The sequence below is a fragment of the Carcharodon carcharias genome, chromosome 13 (assembly GCF_017639515.1).
Source record: "Carcharodon carcharias isolate sCarCar2 chromosome 13, sCarCar2.pri, whole genome shotgun sequence".
NCBI classification, from domain to species: Eukaryota; Metazoa; Chordata; class Chondrichthyes; order Lamniformes; family Lamnidae; genus Carcharodon; species Carcharodon carcharias.
This window is the reverse complement of record NC_054479.1, coordinates 82,243,129-82,268,389: the sequence shown is the minus strand read 5'-3', so window position 1 is coordinate 82,268,389 and position 25,261 is coordinate 82,243,129. Positions and strand designations below refer to the sequence as shown.

The window sequence follows — 25,261 nt, the reverse complement described above, 5'->3', positions numbered from 1 at the left end:
CTGAGATAGTTGATGCACTGGTTTTAATTTACCAAAATTCCTTAGATTCTGGAAATGCCCCATCAGATTGGAAAATAGCAAATGTAACTCTTCCATTCAAAGAGGGAGACAGAAAGTAGGAAACTATAGGCCGGTTACCTCAACATCTGTCATAAGGAAAATGCCAGAATCTATTATTAAAGCGGTTATAGCAGGGCATTTAGAAAATCTCAATGCAATCAGGCAGATTCAACGTGGATTTTGAAAGGGAAATAATATTTGACTAATTTATTAGAGTTCTTTGAGGAAGTAACTAGCAATGTGGATAAAGGGGAACCCCTGAACGTGTTGTACTTCAGATTTCCAAAAGGTATTTAACAAAGTGGCACATCAAAGGTTACTACATAAAGAATGAACTCATGTCATAGCAGGTAACTTATTAGCATGGATTGAGGGTTAGCTAACAGACAGTAGGCATAAATGGATCATTTTCCAGTTGGCAAAATGTGATGAGTGGAGTGCCACAGGGATCAGTGCTGGGGCCTCAACTATTTACAATCTATAGCAATGATTTTGTTGAAGGGACTGAATGTATAGTTGCAAAATTTGCTGATGACACAAAGCTGGGTAGAAAATTAAACTGCGAAGAGGACATAAGGGGTTTGCAAAGGGATGTAGATAGATTAAGTGAGTAGGAAAAAAATTGGCGGATGGAGTATAATGTGAGAAAATGTGAACTTGTCGACCTTGGCAAGAAGAATAAAAAGCAGTATATTATCTAAACGGAGAGAGATTGCAAGATTCTGTGGTGCAGAGGGATCTGGGTCTCCTGGTACATGAATCACAAAAGTAGGTACAGCAATGATTAGGAAGGAAAATGGAATGGTGTCGTTTATTGCAAGGGGAATGGAGTATAAAATTAGGAATATTTTGCTGTGCAGGGCATTGGTGAGACCACATCTGGAGTACCGTGGACAGTTTTGGTCTCCTTATTTAAGAAAGGACATAAATGCATTAGAAGTAGTTTAGAGTAAGTTCACTCAGCTGATTCCTGGGATGACGGGTTATTTTAAGAGGAAAGGTTTGATAGGTTGGGTCTGTATCCATTGGAGTTTAGATGAATGAGAGGTGATCTTAAAGAAACATATAAGGCCGAGACAGCTTGAGAGTGGATGCTGAAAGGATGTTCTCTCAGAAGGTCATGAGACTGTGGAACTCTCTTCCCCAGAGAATGGCACAGGCAGAGTCATTGAATATTTTTAAAGCAGAGGTAGATTTTGATTCATGAGGGTAATTGGGGGTAGGACAGTGGCATTGAGGCCACAATCAGATCAGCCATGCTCTTATTGAATGGCAGTGCAGGCTCAAGGAGTGAATTCCTGAACCTGTTCCTAATTCCTATGCTCGTATGTAATAGAAGAATACACATTATATTTAGAAAAATATACATAATTTATGGTACCTACCCTGCCAGTTATTTTTCCTTAACAGAAAAGGAGCTCTACATGGAAATGTTGGCATTTTTCAATGTTTAAAGCAGTATGCTAAAATTTATGCATGTGTGTACTTGGAATAATCCACCGAATAATTTTTGCTTTAAAAAAAAAATGCACATGCAGTGACAATTTATGTGCAGAGACATTAAATTATTTACAGATAGCCCAGCAAAAACAGCTATGGTATCCCAGATGGGTGGAGAGTACTGAACTTAAGTATTGTTGGAAACATGCAGAGCATCCTACCAATGATCATGTTTACTGGAAATCTGATTTACTTTGCATTCAGTTTGCAATATAGTGAAATGTACCACCCATTTGATTAAGCTGCACAGATGATCGTATCAATTACTAGAATTTACCACTTTAGTTGCATTACCTCTTTATTCTATACCTCCAGTTGCAAACTACTGAAAGACAGCAGAGTTACTCACCTCTCCAAGTTTGTCCAACTTAACGTAAGTTTCTAGCTTCCCGAATCCAATCTCAGACTATAAAAAAATGGTTAAAACTTGAATCACATAGCAATAATCGATTACTGATTGCATTAAATGCATTGTTTTCTTAACCAAATAACATAATGAGTAACAATCATTTCAATATATGAAAAATCAAACCAGACATTTTTTTTCTACTAAATTTCATTGCACTACCAAAAATAACATTTGCAGGACTCGACTACTCGCACTATGTTCTCTGAAGTTTTATGGTTTTGGCAGGCACAGCTAAAGCGCCATTATATTAGGGCTCATACAGCTTTTCCCTGAAACTGCTTTTTCTATCTTAGGAATTGTTCCTGCATATTTGCATTCTGGGTTTTGCTTTACACAACACAGCCAAGTGCATAAAGCAAGGGGAGACAAAGGTTTTCTCTCCTCAAATAGGATCAGGAAATGAATATAAAGGTGCCCAATTACATTCAAATTTACCGCTTCATTTTTTGTCCATCTAATACTTTTAAAAGGATTTGATCTTCCAATCATTAATACACAATTCTCTTAATTAATAACTTAATTGTTACCAACAATCACCAGGATGCAAACAAAATTATTGCAGCTTCACCCAACAGGTTTGTTCTTCAACTGGAGATAATAAAACAACAGCTGCCATATTTGGTCATTAGTGGGACTCACTGGTACTTAAAATGGAACATTAAGCTGCAAGCACAGTAGTACGCTGAGGTTAACTGGAACAATCTTAAGCAGGAGTTGCTATTTTAAATTGACATCCAATATATCAATCAAAAAATACAAAGTTGAGCTGGCCTCTGAGTAAACAGGTCACATTTGGTGCTGCACAGAGTTAAAACATTTGCTCTGGCTCACACTTTATGTTAATTAAAGATGTGCTGCAAAGAAAAAGCAAAATTACTTCAGCGCATGGAAAAGATCAGGTAACAAGTTGGACAGAGACCAAACCAAAAAGTCAGCAAAGGACACCCGCAAAGTTTTTCAAAGTATTGCTACTGGTCGTGCAATTGCTCGTCAAACTATGTAGTTGCTCGGAATTTTATATTGTGAAAGTCCAAGTTGATACACTGAGCTATTTGCTGAACCAAGGTTACTGGAACATTCACCGAGAAAAAAATCCACAATCTGCCCTTTAGTACATCAGTGCAATTGCCCCAAGGTTTTGTAACCCCTCAATAACCACCAGGACCAAATTTGAGAGATTTAGTTCTGTATCTGCTGTCTGCAGGGTGCTATGCACATAAGAAGATGGAATGTAAAATACACGTAGGTTGGTTTCCATTCACTGAAAATTACATCTGCTGTGCTAAAAATGTGTCTTGTAATTAAAGTAATGAAAGTGGAGAATTTAAGTGTAGATTGGTCAAGAAATTTTCTGCTGGGTGACCTTTTCGTTAAATCCATTTTTTGGCTGGCATTATTTTAAACATAGAAACTAGGAGCTGGAGTAGGCCATTCAGCCCTTTGAGTCTGCTCTGCTATTCAATATGATCATGGCTGATCCTCAATCTCAACGCCATATTCCCGCTTTCTCTCTATACCCTTTAATACCACTAATATCGAAAAAATTATCAATTTCTTTCTTGAATATACTCAGTAACCCGGCCTTCACAGCCTTCTGTGGTAGAAAATTCCACAGGTTGACCACCCTCTGAGTGAAGAATTTTTTCCTCATTTCAATCCTAAATGGCCTGCCCCATATCCTGAGACTGTGGCCCCTGGTTCTAGACTCCCCAACCCAGGGAAACATCCTCCCTGCATCTAGTTTGTCTAACCCTGTCAGAATTTTATACATTTCAATCAGATCCCCCTCATTCTTCTAAACTCTAGTGAAGACAGGCCCAAGTCGAACCAATCTCTCCTCATACGACAATCCTGCCATTCTCGGTATCAGCCTAGTGAACCTTTGCTGCACTCCCTCTATAGCACTATATCCTTTCTTAGGTAGAGAGACCAAAACTGCAAGCAATACTCCAGGGTGTGGCTGAGACCCTGTATAACTGCAGTAAGACATCCCCACTTCTGAACTCAAATCCTCTTGCAATGAAGGCCAATATACCATTTGCCTTCCTAATTGCTTGCTGCACCTGCCTGTTTACTTTCATTGACTGGTGTACAAGGACACCCAAATCCCTTTGTACATCCACATTTCCCAATATATCACCATTTAAATAATACTCTGCCTTTCTGTTTTTCACACCAAAACATATAAATGATATACAAAGCATTTAAGCATAAAGTTTAACTGATTGACTGAAAATTTCCCTCAAAAGTTCATGAAATACAACTTGAAGTTGGAGTGAGACATGAGAATTACTCAATTCTGGATGCAATCTTGAAAACACAACAGGAAAGGTGTATCCAGGTTACTTGCACCAGGGCAGGAAGTGAAGCAGCCTGAGAAATGCCTAAAACTGGTGCTTTCACCCCCTTTGCCCTCCCCATCCTCACAAAAATAGCTTATGGAAGACTTAATTGGTCAAAGTAAAAATAGTTTCATGAAAAATGTTAATGAACCACACAATTGAACAGCATAGTGATGCAATGCATTTGGCACAGGTAACTCAAACTGCATACAAGTGATGTTGAAAATAACGACAATGTGCTCTGGACCATTCTTGTGCCAAGGGCTGTTTCAAAAATGCCAATTCTGAAGGAATCCAGTATTTTACTAAGTCTGAATTTAAAATATAACAACTTAACCTTTGACGATGTATAAAATTTCTGTTACTCTCCCATTCAAACATGTCACAGCTGTTCATCTCCACATTCTAGTTTTAACAGATCGGATGAATTGGTTAAAATGCAGAAAACACAGCAGATCTGTCTGCTGAGTGGGGAAACACAAAGCGCTCTGAAAACAGAGTGCTTTGTGAACCCAATTCTAAGTCAGAAACTTGGTGCAATTGGGGTCTCTCTCTGGTAAGTATCTCTCAAGCTACAATTTAAATCAACAGTCCGACTCTGACTTAGAACTTTAAAGCCACAAGCAGGTTAAGCTATCTAGTTAGTAGAAACTACCTGGGAATGGCAGTTAACTGAAATCAATTGAAAATGGCTGCCTGAATAAGTGTTAATTACTGACTTAGCAGCTGTAACTTGGGTGAGAGTTATTAGCTCTCTATAAAAGTAGATAGCGTTTTGCTATCACAGAGAGTTTGAGAACAGAGTACTTTAGGAACAGACTGCAAAGTTGGGAATTTGGTACAAATGGGAATTCTCTGCAGAAGGGGAAGGCTTTTTATCCTTTTTGTTTTACCTCATTTGGATGGTGAGTGCTCTTCTTTTGTCATTAAGTTCAAAGAATTTAACTTAATATTACTTTAGCTATCCAAATTAGTAATTAATTGATTAAGTTAAGTGATTAGGTTAGACAGGCATGACAGGGTTAGTGGTGTGCTGTGACTGCAACATGTGGGAGTCTCAGACGACCATTTCTGCAGTAAGTGTCTGCAGCTTGATTGGAGTCTGAGTTGCAGTCATTGTGGGTCATCAGGGAGGGCAGTTATCTGGACACTTTACTCCAGGAGGTAGTTACAACCCTTAGGTTAAGAAGAATTTTACAGTTGGCTAATGGTCAGGGATAGGAGGTTCTGACTGAGATGTTAGGCAGGTATGGAGGTCCAGCATGTCATAATGGAATAGCCTCATTCATTCACTTAGACAAACAGGTACATGGTACTTGCTACCTGTGTGGATGAGAACAAAGGCTGCAGGATGGATGGGCAAACTGACCATGGCACCATTCAAGTGGGGGGGAGTGAAAAGGAATGTAGCAGTGATAGAAGACAGTATTGTCAGGGGAATAGATACTGTTCTCTGCAGGTGCAACTGGGAGCTCCAAAGGTTGTCTTGCCTGCACAGTGACAGGGTTAAGGACATCTCTTTGCAGTTGGAGACAAACTTGGAGTGGCAGGGGGAGGATCCAGTTGTTGCAATCCATGCAAGAACCAATGTCATAGGTAGAAATAGGAATAATAGTCTGTTGAGAGAGTTTGAGGAGTTAGTGTGCAAATTAAAATGAAACCATAAAGATAATCATTTCTAGATTGTTAAAAGCAAAATACTACGGATGCTGGAAATCTGAAACAAAAACAAAGTGCTGGAAAAACTCAGCAGGTCTGACAGCACCTGTGGAGAGTTTTTCCAGCACTTTCTGTTTTTAGCTCTGGATTGTTACTTGGGCCTAACGCTAACTGACATAGTCAAGAAGAGAATTAAACCTGTGACTCATTAGTGTGGGAAGAAGGGGTTTTGATACCATGGGGCACTGGCATGAGTACTGGGAAAAGAGGGAAGTGTTTTGTTGATATAGGTTCCAATGAAACCCAGCTGGGATTAATGTCCTGGCAAAACGTATAACTAAGACCATGGATAAGGCTTTAAACTAATGGAGGCAGTGGATGGGTGGAATAAGAGTTCTGGTAACAGGAAATTTAGAAATCTAAATAAAAAATTGAAGTAATAAAACAGTGGCGTGGGTAAAGACAAGCAGAGTGTGACAGGGAGCTTAATGGCAATAGTGCATCAGAAAATAAGGTTCATGCAAGGAATAATTGTTAAAGTTAAATTAAGAGGTTTCTTATCTGAACGTGCAAAGTATCCAAAATAAGATAATGAACTGGTGGCACATATAGAGATAAATGGTTTAATCTAACCGCCGTTGCAGAAATAGGTTACAAGGTGACCAAGGCTGGGAAATAAATATTCCAGGGTAAACATTTTGAAGACAGGCAGAATGGAAAAGAAGAGGTAGCCTGATATTAAAGGATGACATTAGTGAGCCAGGAACTTGGCTCAGGTGATCAGAAAGTATGATGGAAATTAGGAAAATCAACGCTGGTGGGAGTAGTTTATAGGCCTCCGACAGTAGTTATACTTCTGGACAGAGCATTAAACAAGAAATTGTTGGAACGTGTAACAAAGGCAATGCAATAATTGTGGGGGACTTTAATCTTCATATAGACTGGACCAATCAAATTAGCAAGGGTGATCTAGAAGATGAGTAGAATGTTTTTGAGAGAGTTACCAGGAGCAAAATGTTGTGGAACCAACTAGAGATAAAACTATTTTAGATCTAGTATTGTGTAATGAGGTAATTCGCAATCTCATACTAAAGATCCATTTAAAAATAATGGATCACAATACAACTGAATGTCATATTAAGTTTGAAAGTGACTTATTCCAGACCCAAACAAGAATCCTAAACTTGAACAAAACAAATTACATAGGCGTGAGGGGAGAGCTGGCCAAAGGTAAATAGATTATAAGGTATGGCAGTAAATGAACAGTGGGAAACATTTAAAGAAGCAATTCAAAATACTCAACAAAATTACACTCCATTACAAAACAAAAATTCAGCAAGAAAGATTCATCCGTATCTTTCTAAGGAGGTCAAGGGTAGTATTAGATGGAAACATTCTCACAAGGCGAGTGGTTAGGGTCTGGAATGGACTGCCTGAGTGTGGTGGAGGAAAGTCCAATCAAGGCATTCAAGAAGAAACTGGATTATCTGAAAAGGAAGTGACCTGCTTGACACATGTGTGGACAGCTGATTGTGAGACACCACAAAGATCACCCGCCGACCCCTGGAAGGAGCCAGAGGCATAGAGGTTGAGGACAGTGGTGACCATCAGAGCCACAGGCATGGGGTGTCCAGCCACACAGTTAGCAGAGATCAGGCCCAATCATCTGACAGATAGTGTTGACTGTCTCCATTGATAGACGGAGCCTCTTCACTGCCTGTATACCTTGGCAGCAGGATAGTGGCGTCTTCTGCAGCCCCTTCCGCCTTGGACTATCTTTTGGCCCTGCACCCCTTGTGCCTGTCCTCCCAAATGTGGCACTCATGGAGGCTGAATGTGAACTCCTGGCCTCCTCCCCCTTCTCACCCTCCCTTTCTCCTTGGAGAAGGTGCTTCAGTGGAGAGATCATCTCCCACTCCCAGGCTCAGGGAGGCTTCCTGAAACCTATAGGCCCCAAAACAAATCCTCACTGCAAAGTGCTGACCTGAAGCTTGAGTCCAGTCCAAGCAGCTGGTATGCATTTTGAAGTTTTCCAGCACACAGGCAAGTTTCAGTAACTTTTGTACAATAACTTTTAAATCTGTAGAATCACAACCCCACTGAGCCCTCTTCTCCTGCCCGTGGATGAGGTTCATACAAATTTCTGCTACCCGCCTGTCGGTTCCGCAGATGCGATGAGTCAAAGATCGCAAGGCTATCGCAAAATCCCTGTCATTGGAGCCTTAAGTGGCTCGTTAATTAATGGCGGATGCGCCACAGAGATTGTCGCACACCCCACCCACCGAAATATCACACTGGCGTGCAGTGACGTCGGGTCATTTTACGCGGCGGCATGTGGGTCCCGTCCCCACGCACCGATGGAAAAATTCTGCCCCAGGGGTTAGGGCCCCAAAATAGGTCTCCGATTAGCATATTAAAGAAATGTAATACCTGTTTCAGACATGCACACTGGACAGGTGGCAGCTGCTAACTTCCAGCTATAAATTCTTAATTCAAGAAAAAAAAATGATATGGCAGAAAAAACATTGCAGCAATGGCACACTGTTCTCAGCCTAGAGTCAGGATTAATCTTTAATTTACTTGGACGCTTTTGTATAAGGGGCCATCATGCATGTTACCATTGATGTGGAGCACATCTGTCCCTTCAAGAATACTATCACGATATTCTGTTTGATACCTTATCCAGAAGGTTTATTCAGGGGGAAAGAGTCAGGGATACTGGGACTGATCTTGCTCCTCCTAACCCATTCAATGCGGCATCAGTATTGCTACATACATTTTGTGTGCACCGCTGAGTCCAGCAGCATTTCTGATTTCAGATAATTTAAATGTCCTCAGTGAGCATTAGACAGGATAACTGCCTTGGATTCGATGCTCATTCAAAGTAGTAGGTGGGAAGTTTTGTGCAACAGTGTATAGACAAAACGGAATTATGCTCTTGCAGCTGCTACTTCTGTGAGGAACAAAACTGCTGCCAATGATGCTGTGCAGCCATGTGACTAAAAGATTGAGAACACTGGCATTACTAATGCTCCAAAACCAACATTGCTAGCTGCCCCTTTAAAGATCCTTCTGTCTCAAAGCACAGCCCACTAACTCCTAACTCCAGTTTCTATAAGCATTGTTTAACCATCACATTCACTCCTTGAAAGAGCTGGAAAATGATGCAGTATGTGTAAGGACATCACTTCTCTTGTCAATTCAATTCAGTTTTCTTTCTCACTTTGCTCAGGAGGGAGTCTCACGCACCTGCCTACATGGTCACTGCACCTTCTAGTCATGTGCAAGAAAGACCCAGCATCATGGATTTCTGGCACCTTTTCCTGTTCATAATGGGAGAGGAAAATCTGCTCTATTTTGGCTGTTCAAACCATTTCTGTTGTTTATTAATGTACTACAGACCATCACGTATAATCCTGCTTCTATATATGTATCATTTACATAAATGCAGTGGATCACCTGACAACAATTTGTAGCAGAAGATCTGGCTGCTTTGCCTTTCCTTCTTACATGGATGCTGGGGTATTTCTCAATCACTGTGCCCAAGGATTGTAACTCCAGCATAGAGGGGAAATCAAACCATGAGTGTGGTGGTTTTTCCCTTTGTCTACCCCTCCGATAAATTAGGTGATGCTAGCATCACATGAAAATTTAGAAGTCAGAATCTTGCCAGGCTTTCATTCCACAAATTTTATTGGGGATTATTAAGGGATGCATGATTACTGCAAAAAGCAAACAATGAAGTATTTAGAGGAGGTGAACTAAATGGAATGAGCAATTTTACAAATTTTTTTTGGAATCACTGGAAAAGAGATAAAATCCAGGATTTATAAGAGAAGGGTAACAGTGGTCAAAAGCTAACACAAATTTCATGACTGCTGATAACAAAATAATACTCACAAGGGAAGCTCTGCGGGATCTTCTACTCATAGGCTGATCAAAAGGTGGACTGTTCATTTGCAGTTTTTCCAAATACCCATCAGGTAATCTAATGTCTGCAGGAAGCGATAGCCGTTTATTGACATCCTGAAAAGCAGAAAATGAAGCAAATCATTAGTCTAAAATTCTACCAAGCTCTCCAATGTCCAGCACCATGGGACTCTACTTCCTTGTTTGATTTCTCTCAATCCTATCATACCATAACAGCTTAACAATTATTTCTCCTCCTACCCACTCCTGCAGCCTCAAAGGATCTACTTTCAGTCCTCTTCTCTTCCCCATCTAAATACTGACCCTTGGGGAAATCACCTGCAGACTTGACAGTTTAATGATAAGTCAGCAATTCTAGGAGTTTGATCCAGCAATGATGAGGGAACTGCAATATATTTCCAGGACAAGATCGTGTGAGACTTGGGAGGAGCACTTGCAGGTGGTGGTGTTTCCATGACTGCCTAGTTCTGGACTCACCTACAACAGAAAGCATCCTTTCCACGTCAACCTTGAAAATAGCGTTCAGGATCTTATTATACTTGATTGAAGTGACCCCTCACTCTTCTAAACTCCAGTGGAAGCAAGCCCAGTCTGTGTAACCCTTCCTTATAAGTCAACCAACTCATTCCAGGTAAATCTAGTAAACCTCCTCTAAACCGCCTCCAATGCATTTACATCCTTCCTTAAATAAGGAGACCAAAACTGCATACAATATTCGAGGTGTGGTCTCACTAATGCCCTGTAAAAACTGAAGCATGCCATCCTTACTTTGATGTTCAATTCTTCTCATAATAAGCATCACATTCGCCTTCTTAATTACATGCTGGACCTGCATACCAACCCTTTGTGGCTCATGCAGGAGAACATTTAGATCCCTCCGCAGCTCTGAATTCTGCAGCATTCTCCATTTGAGTAGCACTCTGCTTTTTTTATCCTTCCTGTCAAAGTGAACAGCTTCACATTTTCCCATATTATACTCCATCTGCCATATTTTTGCCCAGTCACTCAATCTACTTATATCCGTCTGCAACCTCCTTATGTCCTCTTCTCAACATACTCTCCTACCTAGCTTTGTGTCATGTGCAAGTTTAGCTATCTTATCTTCACTCCCTTCATCTAAGTCATTGGTATCAACTTTAAAAAGTTGAGGCCCCAGCACAGACTCCTGCAGGGCTCTAATTAGCACATCCTGCCAATCAGAAAAAGACCTATTTACACATATACTCTGTATTCTGCCAGCATGCCAAACTTCTATCCAAGCTAATACATTACCACGACACCATGAGCTTTTATTTTCTGCAATAACCTTCGATGTGGCAGCTTATCAAGTGCTTTCTGCAAATCCGAGTATAGTACGTCTACAGGTTCCCCTTTATCCACAGCACATGTTACTCCTTCAAAGAGCTCCAATAAAATTGGTTAAACTTGATTTCCCTTTCAAAAAACCATGCTGACTCTTTCTGATTACCTTGGGTTTCTCTTAAGTGTCCAGCTATAACACTCTTAATGATCGACTCTAACACCTTCCCCACAACAGACATCAAGCTAACTGGCATATAGATTCCTGTTTTCTGCCTCCCTCTCTTCTTGAATAGAAGGGTTATGTTTGCACGTTTCTGATGGAACCTTTCCAGAATCTAGGAATTTTAGAAAATTAATACCAAAGCATCTACTACCTCATTAGCCTCCTCTTTTAAGACCCCAGGATGAAGTCCATCAGGCCCTGGAAACTTGTCAGATGCAGAGCCATCAGTTTGCTCAATACCACTTCCCTAGAGATTGTAATTTCACCCAGTTCCTCTCTCACCTCCACCTCCTGATTTATAGCTATTACTGGAATTTTTTTTGTATCCTCTATAGTGAAGGGAGGGCAAAATACTTGGTCATTTCATTTGCCACTTCCATATAATCTACTATTAACTTCCCATTCTCACTCTCTAGAGGACCAACACTCACTTTACTTACCCTTTTCTTTTTTAAATACCTGTTACAGGATTAATTAATGACCTCAAGAGTAAAGGCACCCCTAGGTAGCAGCTTGCTATCTGTTTTTACATTTCTAGCTAGCTTCCTCTCATGCCCGTATTTCTTACTCCTGATTAACCTTTTAGTCATTCTCTACCGTTCTTCACATTCTGACCAATTCTCTGACTTGCCCCTCATCTTTGTGCATTAATATACTTTTTCCTTAAGTTTGATGCTTTCCTTAACTTCTTTAGTTAATCATGGATGGTGGGTCCTCCCTTTAGAATTTTTCTTTATAGTAGGAATATACTTATTCTGAGTATTCTGAAATATCATCTTAAATGTCTGCCACTGCTTCTCTATTGATCTATCCCCTAGCCTAGGATCCCAGTTCACTTCAGCTAGATCAGCTTTCATGCCCACATAGTTGCCCTTATTTAAGTTTAAAATACTAGTCTTAGACCCACTCTTCTTCCTTTCATACTGAATGTAAAATTCAATCATATTGTGGTCGCTGCTACCTAGGGGTGCCTTTACTCTTGAGGTCATTAATTAATCCTGTCACATTACAAAATACCAAGTCTAATATAACCTGCTCTCTGGATGGTTCCAGAACATGTTGCTCTAAGAAACTCTCTCGAAAGCATTCTATGAATTCCTTGTCCAGGCTATTATTGCCAATCTGAATTTTCCACTTTATAGGTAGATTAAGATCACCCATGATTATTGCCATCCCCTTATCACAATTGCCAATATTTCTTTTCGTATACTTTGTCCTACGTTGTGGTTACTGTTAGGGGGCCTGTAGACCACCCCAATAGTGACTTCTTTCCCCTACTATTCCTCATCTCCACCCAAACTGATTCTACGTTCTGATCTCCTGAACCAAGGTCATCTCTAACGATTGCACAAATGCCATACTTTATTAACAGTGCTGTACCTAGCTTCCTATTCTTCTTGGAGGTCATATGTCCCTCAATATTCAGGACCCTATTATCTAGTCATTATCACATTGCTGTTCATGAGAATTTCCTGTGTGCAAATTGGCTGCCACATTTTCTGCATTACAACATAGGCAACTCTTCTGAAGCACTTCATTAGTTGTAAAGCACTTTGAGATGTTTGGTGGTTGTGAAAAGTGCTATATAAATGCAAGTCTTTTTTTCCTAAAATCTACTATCAGTAACGTCATTCACAGGCATGACATATTTACACAAATGTCATCCAACTCTTTGTATTACTCTATAATCACCAAGTTTGTTGTTTTATTTTATGACTTGCACTAATGCCACCCTTGATCAACAGAGCTACCCCTCCACCTTTACTGAGCTTCCTATCCTTCTTAATGTCATATACTGCTCAATATTCAGGGCCAAATCCTTGTCATCCTGCAGCCATGTTTCCATAATGGTTATCAGACCATATTTATTTAGTTCAACGTGCGCTATCAATTCTTTTACTTTATGAATGCTACACGCAGATGGAGCCTTTAGTTTTGTCTCTTTGTTAGCTTTGTAACATCTAGTCGTGACTATTGATGTATTATTAGGTTTTTTCTCTGTCCCTTCCTGCCATTCTCAGACCCTCATTTCCCATACTACCATTTTGCTCTCCTGCTTTTACTCTATCCCTTGATTTACTACATCCACCCAAGCTCGATCCCTTGCGCGCACCCCCCCACCCCCCACCAAAACCCCCTTTAGTTTAAAGCCCTCTCTACTTCCCAAGTTATGTGATTCGCAAGAACACTCGTCCCAGTATGGTTCAGGTGTAGACTGTCCCAACAGTACAGCCCACATTTTCCCCAGTACTGGTGCCAGTGCCCCACAAACCAGAGCCCGTTTCTCCCACACCAGTCTTTGAGCCATGCATTCATCTCTCTAATCTTATTTGCCCTATACCAATTTGCATGTGGCTCAGGTAATAATCCAGATTATTACCTTTAAGGTTCTGCTTCTGCATTGATCTGTTGGGCTCCTCCATCATTGAGGATGGGGATATTTGTGGAGCCTCTTCCTACTGCAAGTTGTTTAACTGTCCACCATCATTCACGACTGGAAATAGCAGAACCAAGGAGCTTTGAGTTTTGGGGCCGCTTAGCACTGACTATCACATGCTGCTTCTGCTGTTTGGCATGCAAGCTGTCCTGTGGTATACAGGTTGACACCTCATTTTTAGATATTCTTGGTGCTTTTCCTGGCATACACTCCTGCACTCTTCAATGAACCAGAACTGAATCAACGGCTTGATGGTCATGGTAGAGTGGGAGATACGCCAGGCCTTGAGGTTACAAACTGTGGTTATCTACAATTCTGCTGCTGATGATGATCCACAGAGCCCCAATGGATGCACAGTTTTGAGCTGCGAGGTCTATTTGAACTCTATCCCATTTAGCACGGTGGTAGTGCCACACAACATGATCAATGTGAAGATGGGACATGGTCCCTACAATATTGTGCGATGGACAGAGGCATCTGCAACAGATAGATTGGTGAGGATGAGGTGGTGTTTCCCTCATGTTTGTTCCCTCACCACTACCTGCTGCCAGACCGGGCCTGCAGCAATGTCCTTAATGACTTGGCCAGTAGTAGTGCTACCGAGCCACTCTTGGTGATGGACATTGAAGTTCCCCCGCTTCCAGAGGGGATTCTGTGCCCTTGCCACCCTCAGTGCTTCCAACTGGTGTTCAACATGAAGGAGTACCGATTCATCAGCTGTGAGGGGGTTGCGGGGCGGGGTTGCATAGTACATGGTAGTCAACAGGAGGTTTCCTTGACCATGTTTAACTTGATGCCATGAGATTTCATGGGATCCAGAGTCAATGTTGAGGTCTCCCAGGGCAACTCCCACCCAACTGCATACAACTTTACTGCCAGGTGTTAGCAAGGGTGACTTTGCAGGGTCGACAGGGCTGGGTGTATCACTGTCGTTTCTGGTGCTAGTTGGTCTATCTGGTTTCATTCCTTTTTGACTTTGTAACAGTTTGGTACAACTGAGTGGTCTGCTGGGCCATTTAGATGCATTTAAGTGTCAATCACATTGCTATGGGTCGGGAGTCACATTTAGGCATTTCCTTCTCTAAATGACATTAGTAAACCAGATGACACCAATCGACAATGGTTTCATGAGCTTTTAATTCCAGATTTTATTAATTTAAATTTCACCAGCTGCCATGGTGAGATTTGAACCTGTGCCCCTCCTGGGACTCTGGCTACTAGTCCAGTGACATTACCATTATGCCACCAGCTTCCCCTAAATATACATTTGAAAAGCTTGATCAAGATTACAAAATTTCCATTCCATCACCCGTCAGAAAACAAATTGCAAATAAATTTGTTGTGTAAAAGTTAGAATAACTTAGTTAAAAAATAACATCACACTGTGGTCTCTTGGTGTTTTACATTAAGTCAATAAAAAGTTCTTGTGATTTGGAAACATGCTGCTTGTAATTTAATATCCCTACTCTTATTCATTGGTGCCCACATGTTCTTACCTTCACCTTGATGTTGCTAAATGCTGGAAAATGAATTTTTCTTTACGTTAGCAAAATGTCAGTGGAAATCCAAATTACAAACATTACAAACTAAAAAGGACAATTCAGAGATTTACTTTCCCACCTTTCTCTCTTAATTCAAAAAAAGAGGTTGCAGCCTCCAAAATCAAAGGGAAAGATCCTGCTTGACCAATCTTCTCTTTGAGGAAGTGACCAATGAGCAGACTGTGCTAAGTTTCATGATGTGATGCCCCTCAATTCCCAAACATCTTTTTAAAATGTTAAATCTCAGAGGACATTAATTGAACTATTGGGATTCAGGGCAAGTGCTAGAAATCAAGAACATAGCTGACTGTAGGTAACAATGAATATTTGTTCATAGAGTTATGCCACAGTCTTTTTGTGGGGGGAGCAAGTTTATGAGGGCAAGGTGTGTGTTGAGTGGTGATTTTCAGTGCTGGGGACACCGGGGTTTTTAATTTATGTAAATCATCTGGATTCAAAGTCAATGCAAAGTGGGCAAATTTTCAGATGAACCCACACAAGGAGGGGATATGAAATTAGAAAAGACAGCTCAGAAATTATAGCACATGTTTAACAAAGCTGTTAAGTGGGCACATGAAATCAATGCACACATGTACAGAGCGCTACAGATAAGAAGGTAAAATCGACAACGTAATCAATGAATGGTATGGAAATAGCTAAGGATAAATGAAGAGAGTTATGAGTCTTAGAGGGCTCAATGTTAAAGAAATGCAGAGCAGCAATCAAAGCCAAAAGGATATTGAACTGCCCAGCCAAAACAATAGGAAACAAGTCAGAGGCGATAATTATCAAACTGTACAGTGCAATGACCACAAATATTAAATCCAATATTGGTCGCCAAGAAATAAGAGACAATCAAGCATTGGAGGCGGTGCAGATAAGAACCATAATATTAAGGCTTAAATGGTTAAGTTATAAGGACAAGTTCCATAAACCTGGTTTGCATTTTCAAGTTTAGAAGGTTGAAGGGTATCTACTCATGGTCCTTAAAATTACAAAGAGATTCGATAAGAGTAGGAAGAGAAACTCTTGCCTCTTAATCCAGATCAAGGCGTATAATCTTAAAATTATACCTAGGTGAGTTAGGAGCGAAATTAGGAAGCATGTTTTCCACACAAAGCACAATAGAGAAAGCTGGAAGACCCTCTTCAAATGCAGGTAAGGCTGGGTCCATTAAAATTTAAAAAAAAAAATGTTTTTATTCAATGGGTAAATGGAGTTGAGATACAGATCCGTCAGGATCTAACAGAATAGTGGATCACGCTTGAGGAGCTGAATGAAACAACCTTGTTCGTATGAGGATGAGACAAACCTTAGTTAGAAAATTTGTCAGGAAGTCTGTTTTTACAGAAAAAGTGACCGATGTGTGAATGAAACTTCCAGATGGAGTACTAGAAGCAAGGGTGCTGGAATCACTTAAAACAATTGGATAATATAAATGGGGAGGTGATGGATGAATTATGATGGGCCTAATGGCCACTGCCATCTGTAACTACCCTCTGATCTTCTAACTGACAGTCTCCTTTATCATTTTTTTCTTCTTGGAAGTGAGAGAAACCAATACTACAATCCTGCAGTTTAAATTAAAATTAACCACATGAGGGCAGCAAAGACTGTTCTCCCAAACTGTTACCAGTAGCGCCTCTGGGGCTAAAAAAAAATTGATTGCCTGACCTGTTCAGTTTTCCCAGCACATTTTGTTTTTATTTTCGATTCCCAGCATCGCAGTATTTTGTTCCTTTTATATTAATACTGAGTGTCTGCCTGTCTAGTGAGGTCAGAATAGATTGGTAGCATTACGTAGAGTCCATATAGCACAGAATTTCATCCTTTTATTGCTTGTCTTGTAAATGACAGGCTGGCATTGTATTTTTGTTGAATATTATGAATGCCAACTGGTGTTCACACCATCGGCTCCTGGGAAACCTGAATATCACAATTTTAAGAGCCTGAATTCCAAGAAAAGAATCCGGTCCCCTCAACAATCTGACCAGATTTTCCCTCAAAATCTGTCTTCAAAATAAAAAGGTTACTCCTTGGTTGAGAGTCTACAAGAATTATGAATGTAGATCAGTCATGATCTGTACTTCAGGTCACAGCTAAGCTCATTTATCCGAAATGAAGTGAGACACTATTTACAAAGTACTCTGGGATGGTGCATCCTGAATATAAGAATTTCGCTATTATGTTATTTCAGAAGACATCAGGCATACCAGAAGTTTTCACAGCAGATTAAATTATCAATTTTGAGTTACTCAGGGTTGTGTCCTTGGCCCAACCATCTTCAGCTGCTTCATTAATGACCTTCCCTCCATCATAAGGTCAGGAGCGGGGATGTTTGCACAATGTTCAGCACCATTCACGACTTTTCAGATACTGAAACACTTCATGTCCATATGCAGCAAGACCTGGACTATATTCAGGCTTAGGCTGATACATGGCAAGTAACAGTCCTGCCACAAATGCCAGGCAATGACCAACTCCAACAAGAGAGAATCTAACCATCTCTCGACATTCAATGGCATTACCATCGACGAACCCTCCTCTATCAACATCCTGGGGGGGGAGGGTTACCATTGACCAGAAACCAAACTGGATCAGCCATATAAATACTGTGACTACAAGAGCAGGTCAGAGGCTGGGAATCTATGGCGAGTAACTCACCTCCCGACTCCCCAGAGCCTGCTCACCATCGACAAGGCACAAGTCTGGATTGTGATGGAATACTCTCCTCTTGTCTGGACGAGTGCGGCTCCAACAACACTCAAGAAGCTTGACATCATCCAGGACAAAGCAGCCCAGCTGACTGACACCCCATCCTCCACCACCAATACACAGTGGCAGGAGTGTGTACCATCTACAAGATGCACTACAAAAACTCACCAAGGATCCTTCAACAGCACCTTCCAAGCCCGTGACCTCCACCACCTCGAAAGCCAAGGGCAGCAGATGCATGGGAACATCACCATCTGCAAATTCTCCTCAAAGCCACTCACCATCCTGATTTGGAAATCTATCACAGATCCTTCACTGTCACTGGGTCTAAATCCAGGAACTCTCTCCCGAACAGCTCTGTGGTTGTACAACACAACATGGGCTGCAGCAGTTCAAATAAGGTGGCTCACCACCACCTTCTCAAGGGCAATGAGGGACGGGCAACATGGGCAATACTCCCACACCCTGAAAGAATACAATTTAGGCTTATTCACAGATGGGGTCATTTTTAGCAGTGAGCATGAAGGAGTTCTTATGACTTCACAAGTTAAACAAACTAGTGAATTAGTTGCTTTTGGATTGCTATTTTTGTAGATTTTTGAAACAAAAGATAGACAAATATTTATTGGTGAAGAACTAACTGCCTAATTCTTACTTTCTGATGGATGTTAAGAGGAAATTTACCAGAATGTCAGGAATGAGGAATTTCAGTGGTAGTAAGAAACCAGAGAAGCTCAGAAGGTCAAGGGGGATTTAAGGTTTTAATAGGTTTAATAGAGGGCTTTGATAGTTTCTCCTTATTTACCCTGTTTCCACTGGCAAGTAACGACAAGATGCAGATTTAAGAAAATTTGCACATAAACCAAGAGTGGAAGATGAGGACTTTTTTTTAACATGGCAATGTACTGTCAGGAAGGATGATGGAAGCAGATTCAATAATAACTTTCAAAAGGAACTTGATATACATTTGAGTACAAGTAGTTTAGAGAGCTAAGGGAAAGGAGTGAAATTAAGTTGATAGCCCTTTCCAAACGCTGATATCTGAATGATGGACCAAATGGCCTACTTCTTGTGCTTTAAGAATCTATGGCTACTGTATTAGAATTACAGTGGCAGAGAAGAAAGGGATCTTCCTGCTGTCAAAACTCTTGACGATCAACACCTGAACAAGGATTCACAAGTGATGATTCAAGCTGATTGACACTGAGAATGATGCAAAATGCCTCAAACTTTTGCTGCTCGGTCCTACTTTCATAGCACAGTGAAAGATAAAAGCTGACCTGTTAAAATCCCAGAGGGAAACTTGAAACAACTGCCACAACTATTTTACAATTTGTATTTATGTTGAGATGTGTGCCTTTGAATTCAGTAATAAGGCCACCAAGTCTTATAGGTTTCTTACAAAATAAATTAAACCTTTATTAATTAAAAAAAATGATTTTAAACAAATACATAGGTTTACAAATTATTACTACGATAACTCCTAGCTCTCCTAGTTAATCTAACTCCCAGTTACACCTCCGTTGAGGCATCAGTAAAACACAGCGATTTTAAAAGACCAGGAAAAGTAACACAATACCCTGAATAGTCGAATTCAAAGCGAGTTTTCTTCACTTCAGTTCGTGTAGACAGCAACTTGAGGCTTAGAAGCTGGAGGCCTTTTCACACTTGTCAGATCTTAGAATTCTTTCCTCTTACACATCGCCTCATCTTTTTATGTAGGTTTCTCCCCTTTTTAACATAAACCCCATTCTCCCAATATGTTTTTTCAACTCTACTTTTCTCATAATAAAAAGCTTTCATAGCACCAATTTTATTAGTAAGCTTTGGGAAAAACAAACACACTGTTTGGCTTCTTCTGGCTAAGTGTAACATTTCACCCACTACCTCTTTTGGAATTCAAATTACTCTGGCTTATCTAAAAATGCAAATTTTCCCTTTGCACTTCACATTCTAAAACTTCAGCCATTTACCTATTTAACATTTCAAACCTAATTTCTCTTCTGATACATCAAAGCCTTCCAACCAGCTGTCTTTAATTATGTCCCACACGTGCACACACACTACCCAGGCCCCACTATTCCTACCTTACAATAAATTCCAATAATATTATGAAAATTGATATTTTCCTGAAAGCCCCCTCCTTACTAAAAATGAACCGTCATAATTTAAGAAGATAGTTTCATTTTCTTATCCCATTTTACATTAGCTCCTATGCTTATTAAACTATTACATTACCAGATGCATGTATTAACATAGCAATATATATATATATATATATATATATATATAATATAGAAATCCTTGGTATCAACAAAAATCATTCCAGTCCAGTATCCAGGTTTTAAATGTCCAATTCCCCTTTAAGCTTTAAACTCTTGACAATGCATCTGCAACAGATTTTCTCATCCAGCCACATATATAATCTGTAGATTAAATATAAACTCCATCTGAATAGCCTTGCACTTCATTCTCAAAATTTGTCCAGAAACTTTAAAGGATTGTGGTCTGTGTAAACAATTGTTTCTGACGAATTGCCACATAAATCTCAAAATTCTGCAATGCTAACATCAAATCCAAAGTTTCGTTTTCAATCATTGAATATGTTCTCTGCTGTACATTCAACTTTCGTGAAAAATACCCTATCAGTTCTTCAATTCCATTTTCTTCATCTCGTAACAGTATGGCCCCAATGCCTATATCCCTTGTGTCAATGGCCAACTTAAATTGTTTGGCATAATTGGGTACTGCCAAAGCTAGTGCTGTAGTTAATAAACTGTCAAATGCTTTCTGACACTCCTATGTCCATTGAAATTCTTGTTCTTTTTAATGGTTCAGTCAATGCTAAAATTACCACACTGCTAAAATCTGGTAAAACCTACTCATGCCCAGAAATCTCAAAATTTCTCGTTTTGTTGTAGGCACGGAGAAATCCACGATAGCCTTGACTTTCACATCTCCCGGAGCCACCTTACCATGTACAATGGCATGGCCTAGGTACGTAACTTGTGCTTTTGCAAATTCACTTTTAGCCAAGGTCATTACCAAATTGGCTGCTTCATCGACAAAACAACTCTTCTGGATGCTATCAATGCTCCTCCCACGTCTGACTGAAAACTATCAAGTCATCAATGTAAACAGCACAATTGCTTAGGACTGCAATTACTTTGTCAGTCTTTGAAATGTTGCAGGTGCAATTTACATACCAAATGGCATGACTTTAAACTGATATAGTCCATCTGGCGTCACAAAAGCTGATATCTCCTTTGCTTTCTCCGATAATGGTACTTGCCAATATCCTCTTAGCAAGTCAATCTTTTGTGATAAATTTTGATTGTCCCACTTTCTCAATGCAATCTTCCAACTGTGGTATAGGATATGAATCTGCTTTTTTCACTACATTCACCTTTCGATCATCCACACAGTCTTTGTGTTCCATCCGGTTTCAGTACTGGCACAACAGGCGAATTCCAGTTACTGCAACTAGACTCAATGATATCATTTTGAAGCATAAATTCGATTTCTTTCTTTACTTGTGATAACTTTGCCAGATTTAATCGATAAGAATGTTGCCTTATCGAAGATGAAACTCCTACACATACATCATGTATAGCTAAATTTGTCCTCCCTAGCTTATTCCCACAAAAAGCTGTGTGTGACTGCAATAACTTCCCCAAATCACTTTGACATTAACCCCTCATTATCCAATTTGATTAGAGGAAAATCATTTCAGAATCCTGCATTTCCACCTCTTTCTCATTATCTGCCACCACTACTACCTCCTTTTGGTCCTCTTCCCTGTCAAAGTACTTTTTAAGCATATTAGATGACACACCCTCTACTTTTTTTCTTCTATCTAGAGTATTTATTAAATAATTTACTTCAATGTTTCATTTTAATCCTGCAAGCCCCCTAAACTTTGCCTTTAACGAGTCACCCAGTACGGGTAACCGAACTAGCACTTTCTCCCCAGCAACAAAACTGCTTTCCTGTCTGCCCTCACTTTCATCACTTGCTGTGACATCTTTAAATGTTCCCTAGCCAACTCACATGCTCTGTCCAATCTTTCTCTGAAGTTTGATACATAATCCAGGAGAGTAGTTTCTGAATATTGACCCACCAATTTCTCATGAATCAATTTTAATGGTCCCATTACCTCATGGCCATAAACTAGTTCAAAAAGGATTAAAACCAGTTGATGCATTAGGAGCATCCCGAATAGCAAACAACAACAATGGAATTCTCCTACCCAATCCAGTGGATACTCCTGACTATACACTCTCATCATAGTTTTTAAGAGTTTGATGCCATCTTTCTGAAGCCCTTATGACTGAGGATGGTAAGCTGTTGACTTAAATTGTTTTATCCCCAAACTGTTCATTACTGCCTTAAACAGCTGTGACATGAAATTTGACCCCTGATCTGATTGTATTTCTTTAGGTAAACCATATCTTGTAAAATGAATTAGTCAACTTTTCCACAATTTTCTTTGTTGCAATATTTCTCAAAGATATCACTTCAGGAAACCTTGTAGACACATACATTATTGTAAGTACTGATTTCCACTTTTAGTCTTAGGGAGGGGTCCTACACAATCAATCATGACCTTAGGAAAAGGTTCTTCAAATGCTGGAATTGGAATTAAAGGTGCCGGCTTAATCACCATTGCTTCTGGTTTCCCTATGAGCTGACATGTTCTACAAAATTTGACTACATCCCTATGAAATCCAGACCAATAAAAATGTTTTTGTACTTTTGCCTGTGTCTAATTCTTAGATGTCCCCACATTGCAATATCATGAGCTATTCTCAGGGTCTCATTTCTATATCTAAATGGTATTACAATATGATGCACCTCCCTCCAACTTTCATTTGCTGAAGCATGATAAGGCTGCCTTTTTCTCATTAAAACATTACCCTTAAGGTAATAACATTCTGGAATACATTCTGTCTCTGTTTCAGAGCAAGTTGTCTGATATAACTGTTTTAGTTGCAAATCCTTTTTCTGTAACTTCACTAACTGCCTTGCGTTAAACACCTCAGCTTCATTGTCATCTGTTCTTTTCCCCATGAACAATGTTATCAAACTCAGTGATTAAAAACAAAAAAACTGCGGATGCTGGAAATCCAAAACAAAAACAGAATTACCTAGAAAAACTCAGCAGGTCTGGCAGCATCAGCCGAGAAGAGTTGACGTTTCGAGTCCTCATGACCCTTCAACAGAACTGAGTGAATCTTAGGAAAGGGGTCAGCTAGGCACTTTACAGCCTTCCGGACTGAATCTTGAATTCAACAACTTTAGATCTTGAACTCCCTCCTCCATCCCCACCCCCTTTCTGTCTCTTCCCCCTTCCTTTTGTTTTTTCCAATAATTTATATAGATTTTTCTTTACCCACCTATTTCCATTATTTTTAAATCTTTTATGCCACCCCCACTAGAGCTGTACCTTGAGTACCCTACCATCCATTCTTAATTAGCACATTCGTTTAGATAATATCACCGCCTTCAACACCTTTGTGTTCTTTTGTCTGTGACATCTTTTGATTATCTGCTCCTATCACTGCTTGCTTGTCCCTACAACCACACCACCACCCCCCACCCACCGCCCCCCCAGAACCAGCTTATATTTCACCCCTCTCCTTAGATTCACTCAGTTCTGTTGAAGGGTCATGAGGACTCGAAACGTCAATTCTTTTCTTCTCCGTCGATGCTGCCAGACCTGCTGAGTTTTTCCAGGTAATTCTGTTTTTGTTTCAGTGTCAACTAATTGAATTTCCACACCTTCTCCCTGCCTTTGAACTTCATGTTCTTCTTTCAAGCCAAGTGCCTGTGATCTTATCATCACACAATCTGGAAGCAATCCAGGATACTCTCTCTGCAACACTCCTGTTAAAACACTTCTACAGGCTGCTCAACTACCACAGGCATCACCCACATCTGTGACCCAGCTATATCATTACCCAAAATAAATTGAACCTCTGCAATGGGCAATTTTTCCATTACTTCAACAATCACTTCACCTGTTTTCCACTTACTCCTTAAATTTACCTTCCACAATGGATTAGGTTTAGCATCTCCATGAACCCCACTTATTATCACCTGTTCATGCAATAATCCCTCTGAACAACAAATATCACCATCCCACAACATTGAGGATTGAAAAACCTCTATGCCTCTTAAAATTTTAAGATCTTTACCTACTCCACCCTGTACACATGGAAAGACTTCCCCTTCACAAAATAATCCTTAAACATTTCTGCAATCTGCTCCTCGGAATTCTCTTGGGTAAATTGTGAACACATTCCCACTTCTTTACCTATCGCTGTCTCTTCCTGTTTTACCTGAACACAAACCACTGGTTTTTCCTGTGCCTGACCCTCAGAAACCAAAATACTTTTACTTCCAGAACATTTCTGTACCCCAATAATTCCTACAGATTATCCCTGCAGTTTCCAACACACTGAATAACGTGTGTCCAACTTTATTACAATGAAAACACCTCAATTTTCTACCCTCAGTCACTTCTACCCTCAACACCTTCCTTTTATTCTGGAAAAAAAAACTGACTGAGAATTTCCACTTACTCCTCTTCCCTGACTACCCACCTTCCTTTTACCTTCCCACTTTCAATCCTTCTCGGATTCAAAAGGGTGACGAAGAAAGGTTTAGCTCTATGAACTAACTCAATCATTGCTATCTCAGCTGCTTGTCTTACCGTTTCAACCCTCCGTTCCTCCATGAGTTCCCACTACCAATGGAATTGAATCTTTTAAGTTCTTCCAAAAGAATTACTTCTATCAGAGCCTCATATGTCGTCTCTACCTTTAATATCCATATATACCAGTCAAAATTACTTTGTTTTACTCTTTCAAACTTAATATAAGTTTTCCCAGGTTGTTTTCTCATATTCCTAAATTTCAACCTGTATGCCTCAGGAACCAACTCATATGCAGTCAAAATAGCCTTTCTTACCACAGCATAGTTCACCGACATTTCTTCTGACAGTGAAGCATAAACCTCGTGCTCTACCCACCAACCTGGATTGTAACAGCAATGTCCAGTTTTCCCATGGCCATTTCATCTGTTTATCGATCTTCTCAAATGAAATAAAGAATGCTTCAATATCTCTTTCCTCAAGCTTTG

At 40.1% G+C, this 25,261-nt stretch overlaps 1 protein-coding gene across 5 annotated transcripts in view; it reads right to left on the bottom strand.

Moving 5' to 3' along the window:
- Positions 1-25,261, bottom strand: part of cdk17 (cyclin-dependent kinase 17) — a 211,206-nt gene that overhangs the window by 53,794 nt on the left and 132,151 nt on the right. For all 5 annotated transcript variants that reach the window (XR_005944792.1, XM_041202669.1, XM_041202671.1 and 2 more), the window contains 2 exons: positions 9,871-9,996; positions 1,910-1,966 (listed from right to left, as the gene is read on the bottom strand). Coding sequence is in view for 4 of the 5 variants with exons in the window: in XM_041202669.1 (XP_041058603.1) it covers positions 1,910-1,966; positions 9,871-9,996 (183 nt within the window). In the remaining variant the exon portion in view is untranslated. The remainder of the gene's footprint in view (positions 1-1,909; positions 1,967-9,870; positions 9,997-25,261) is intronic.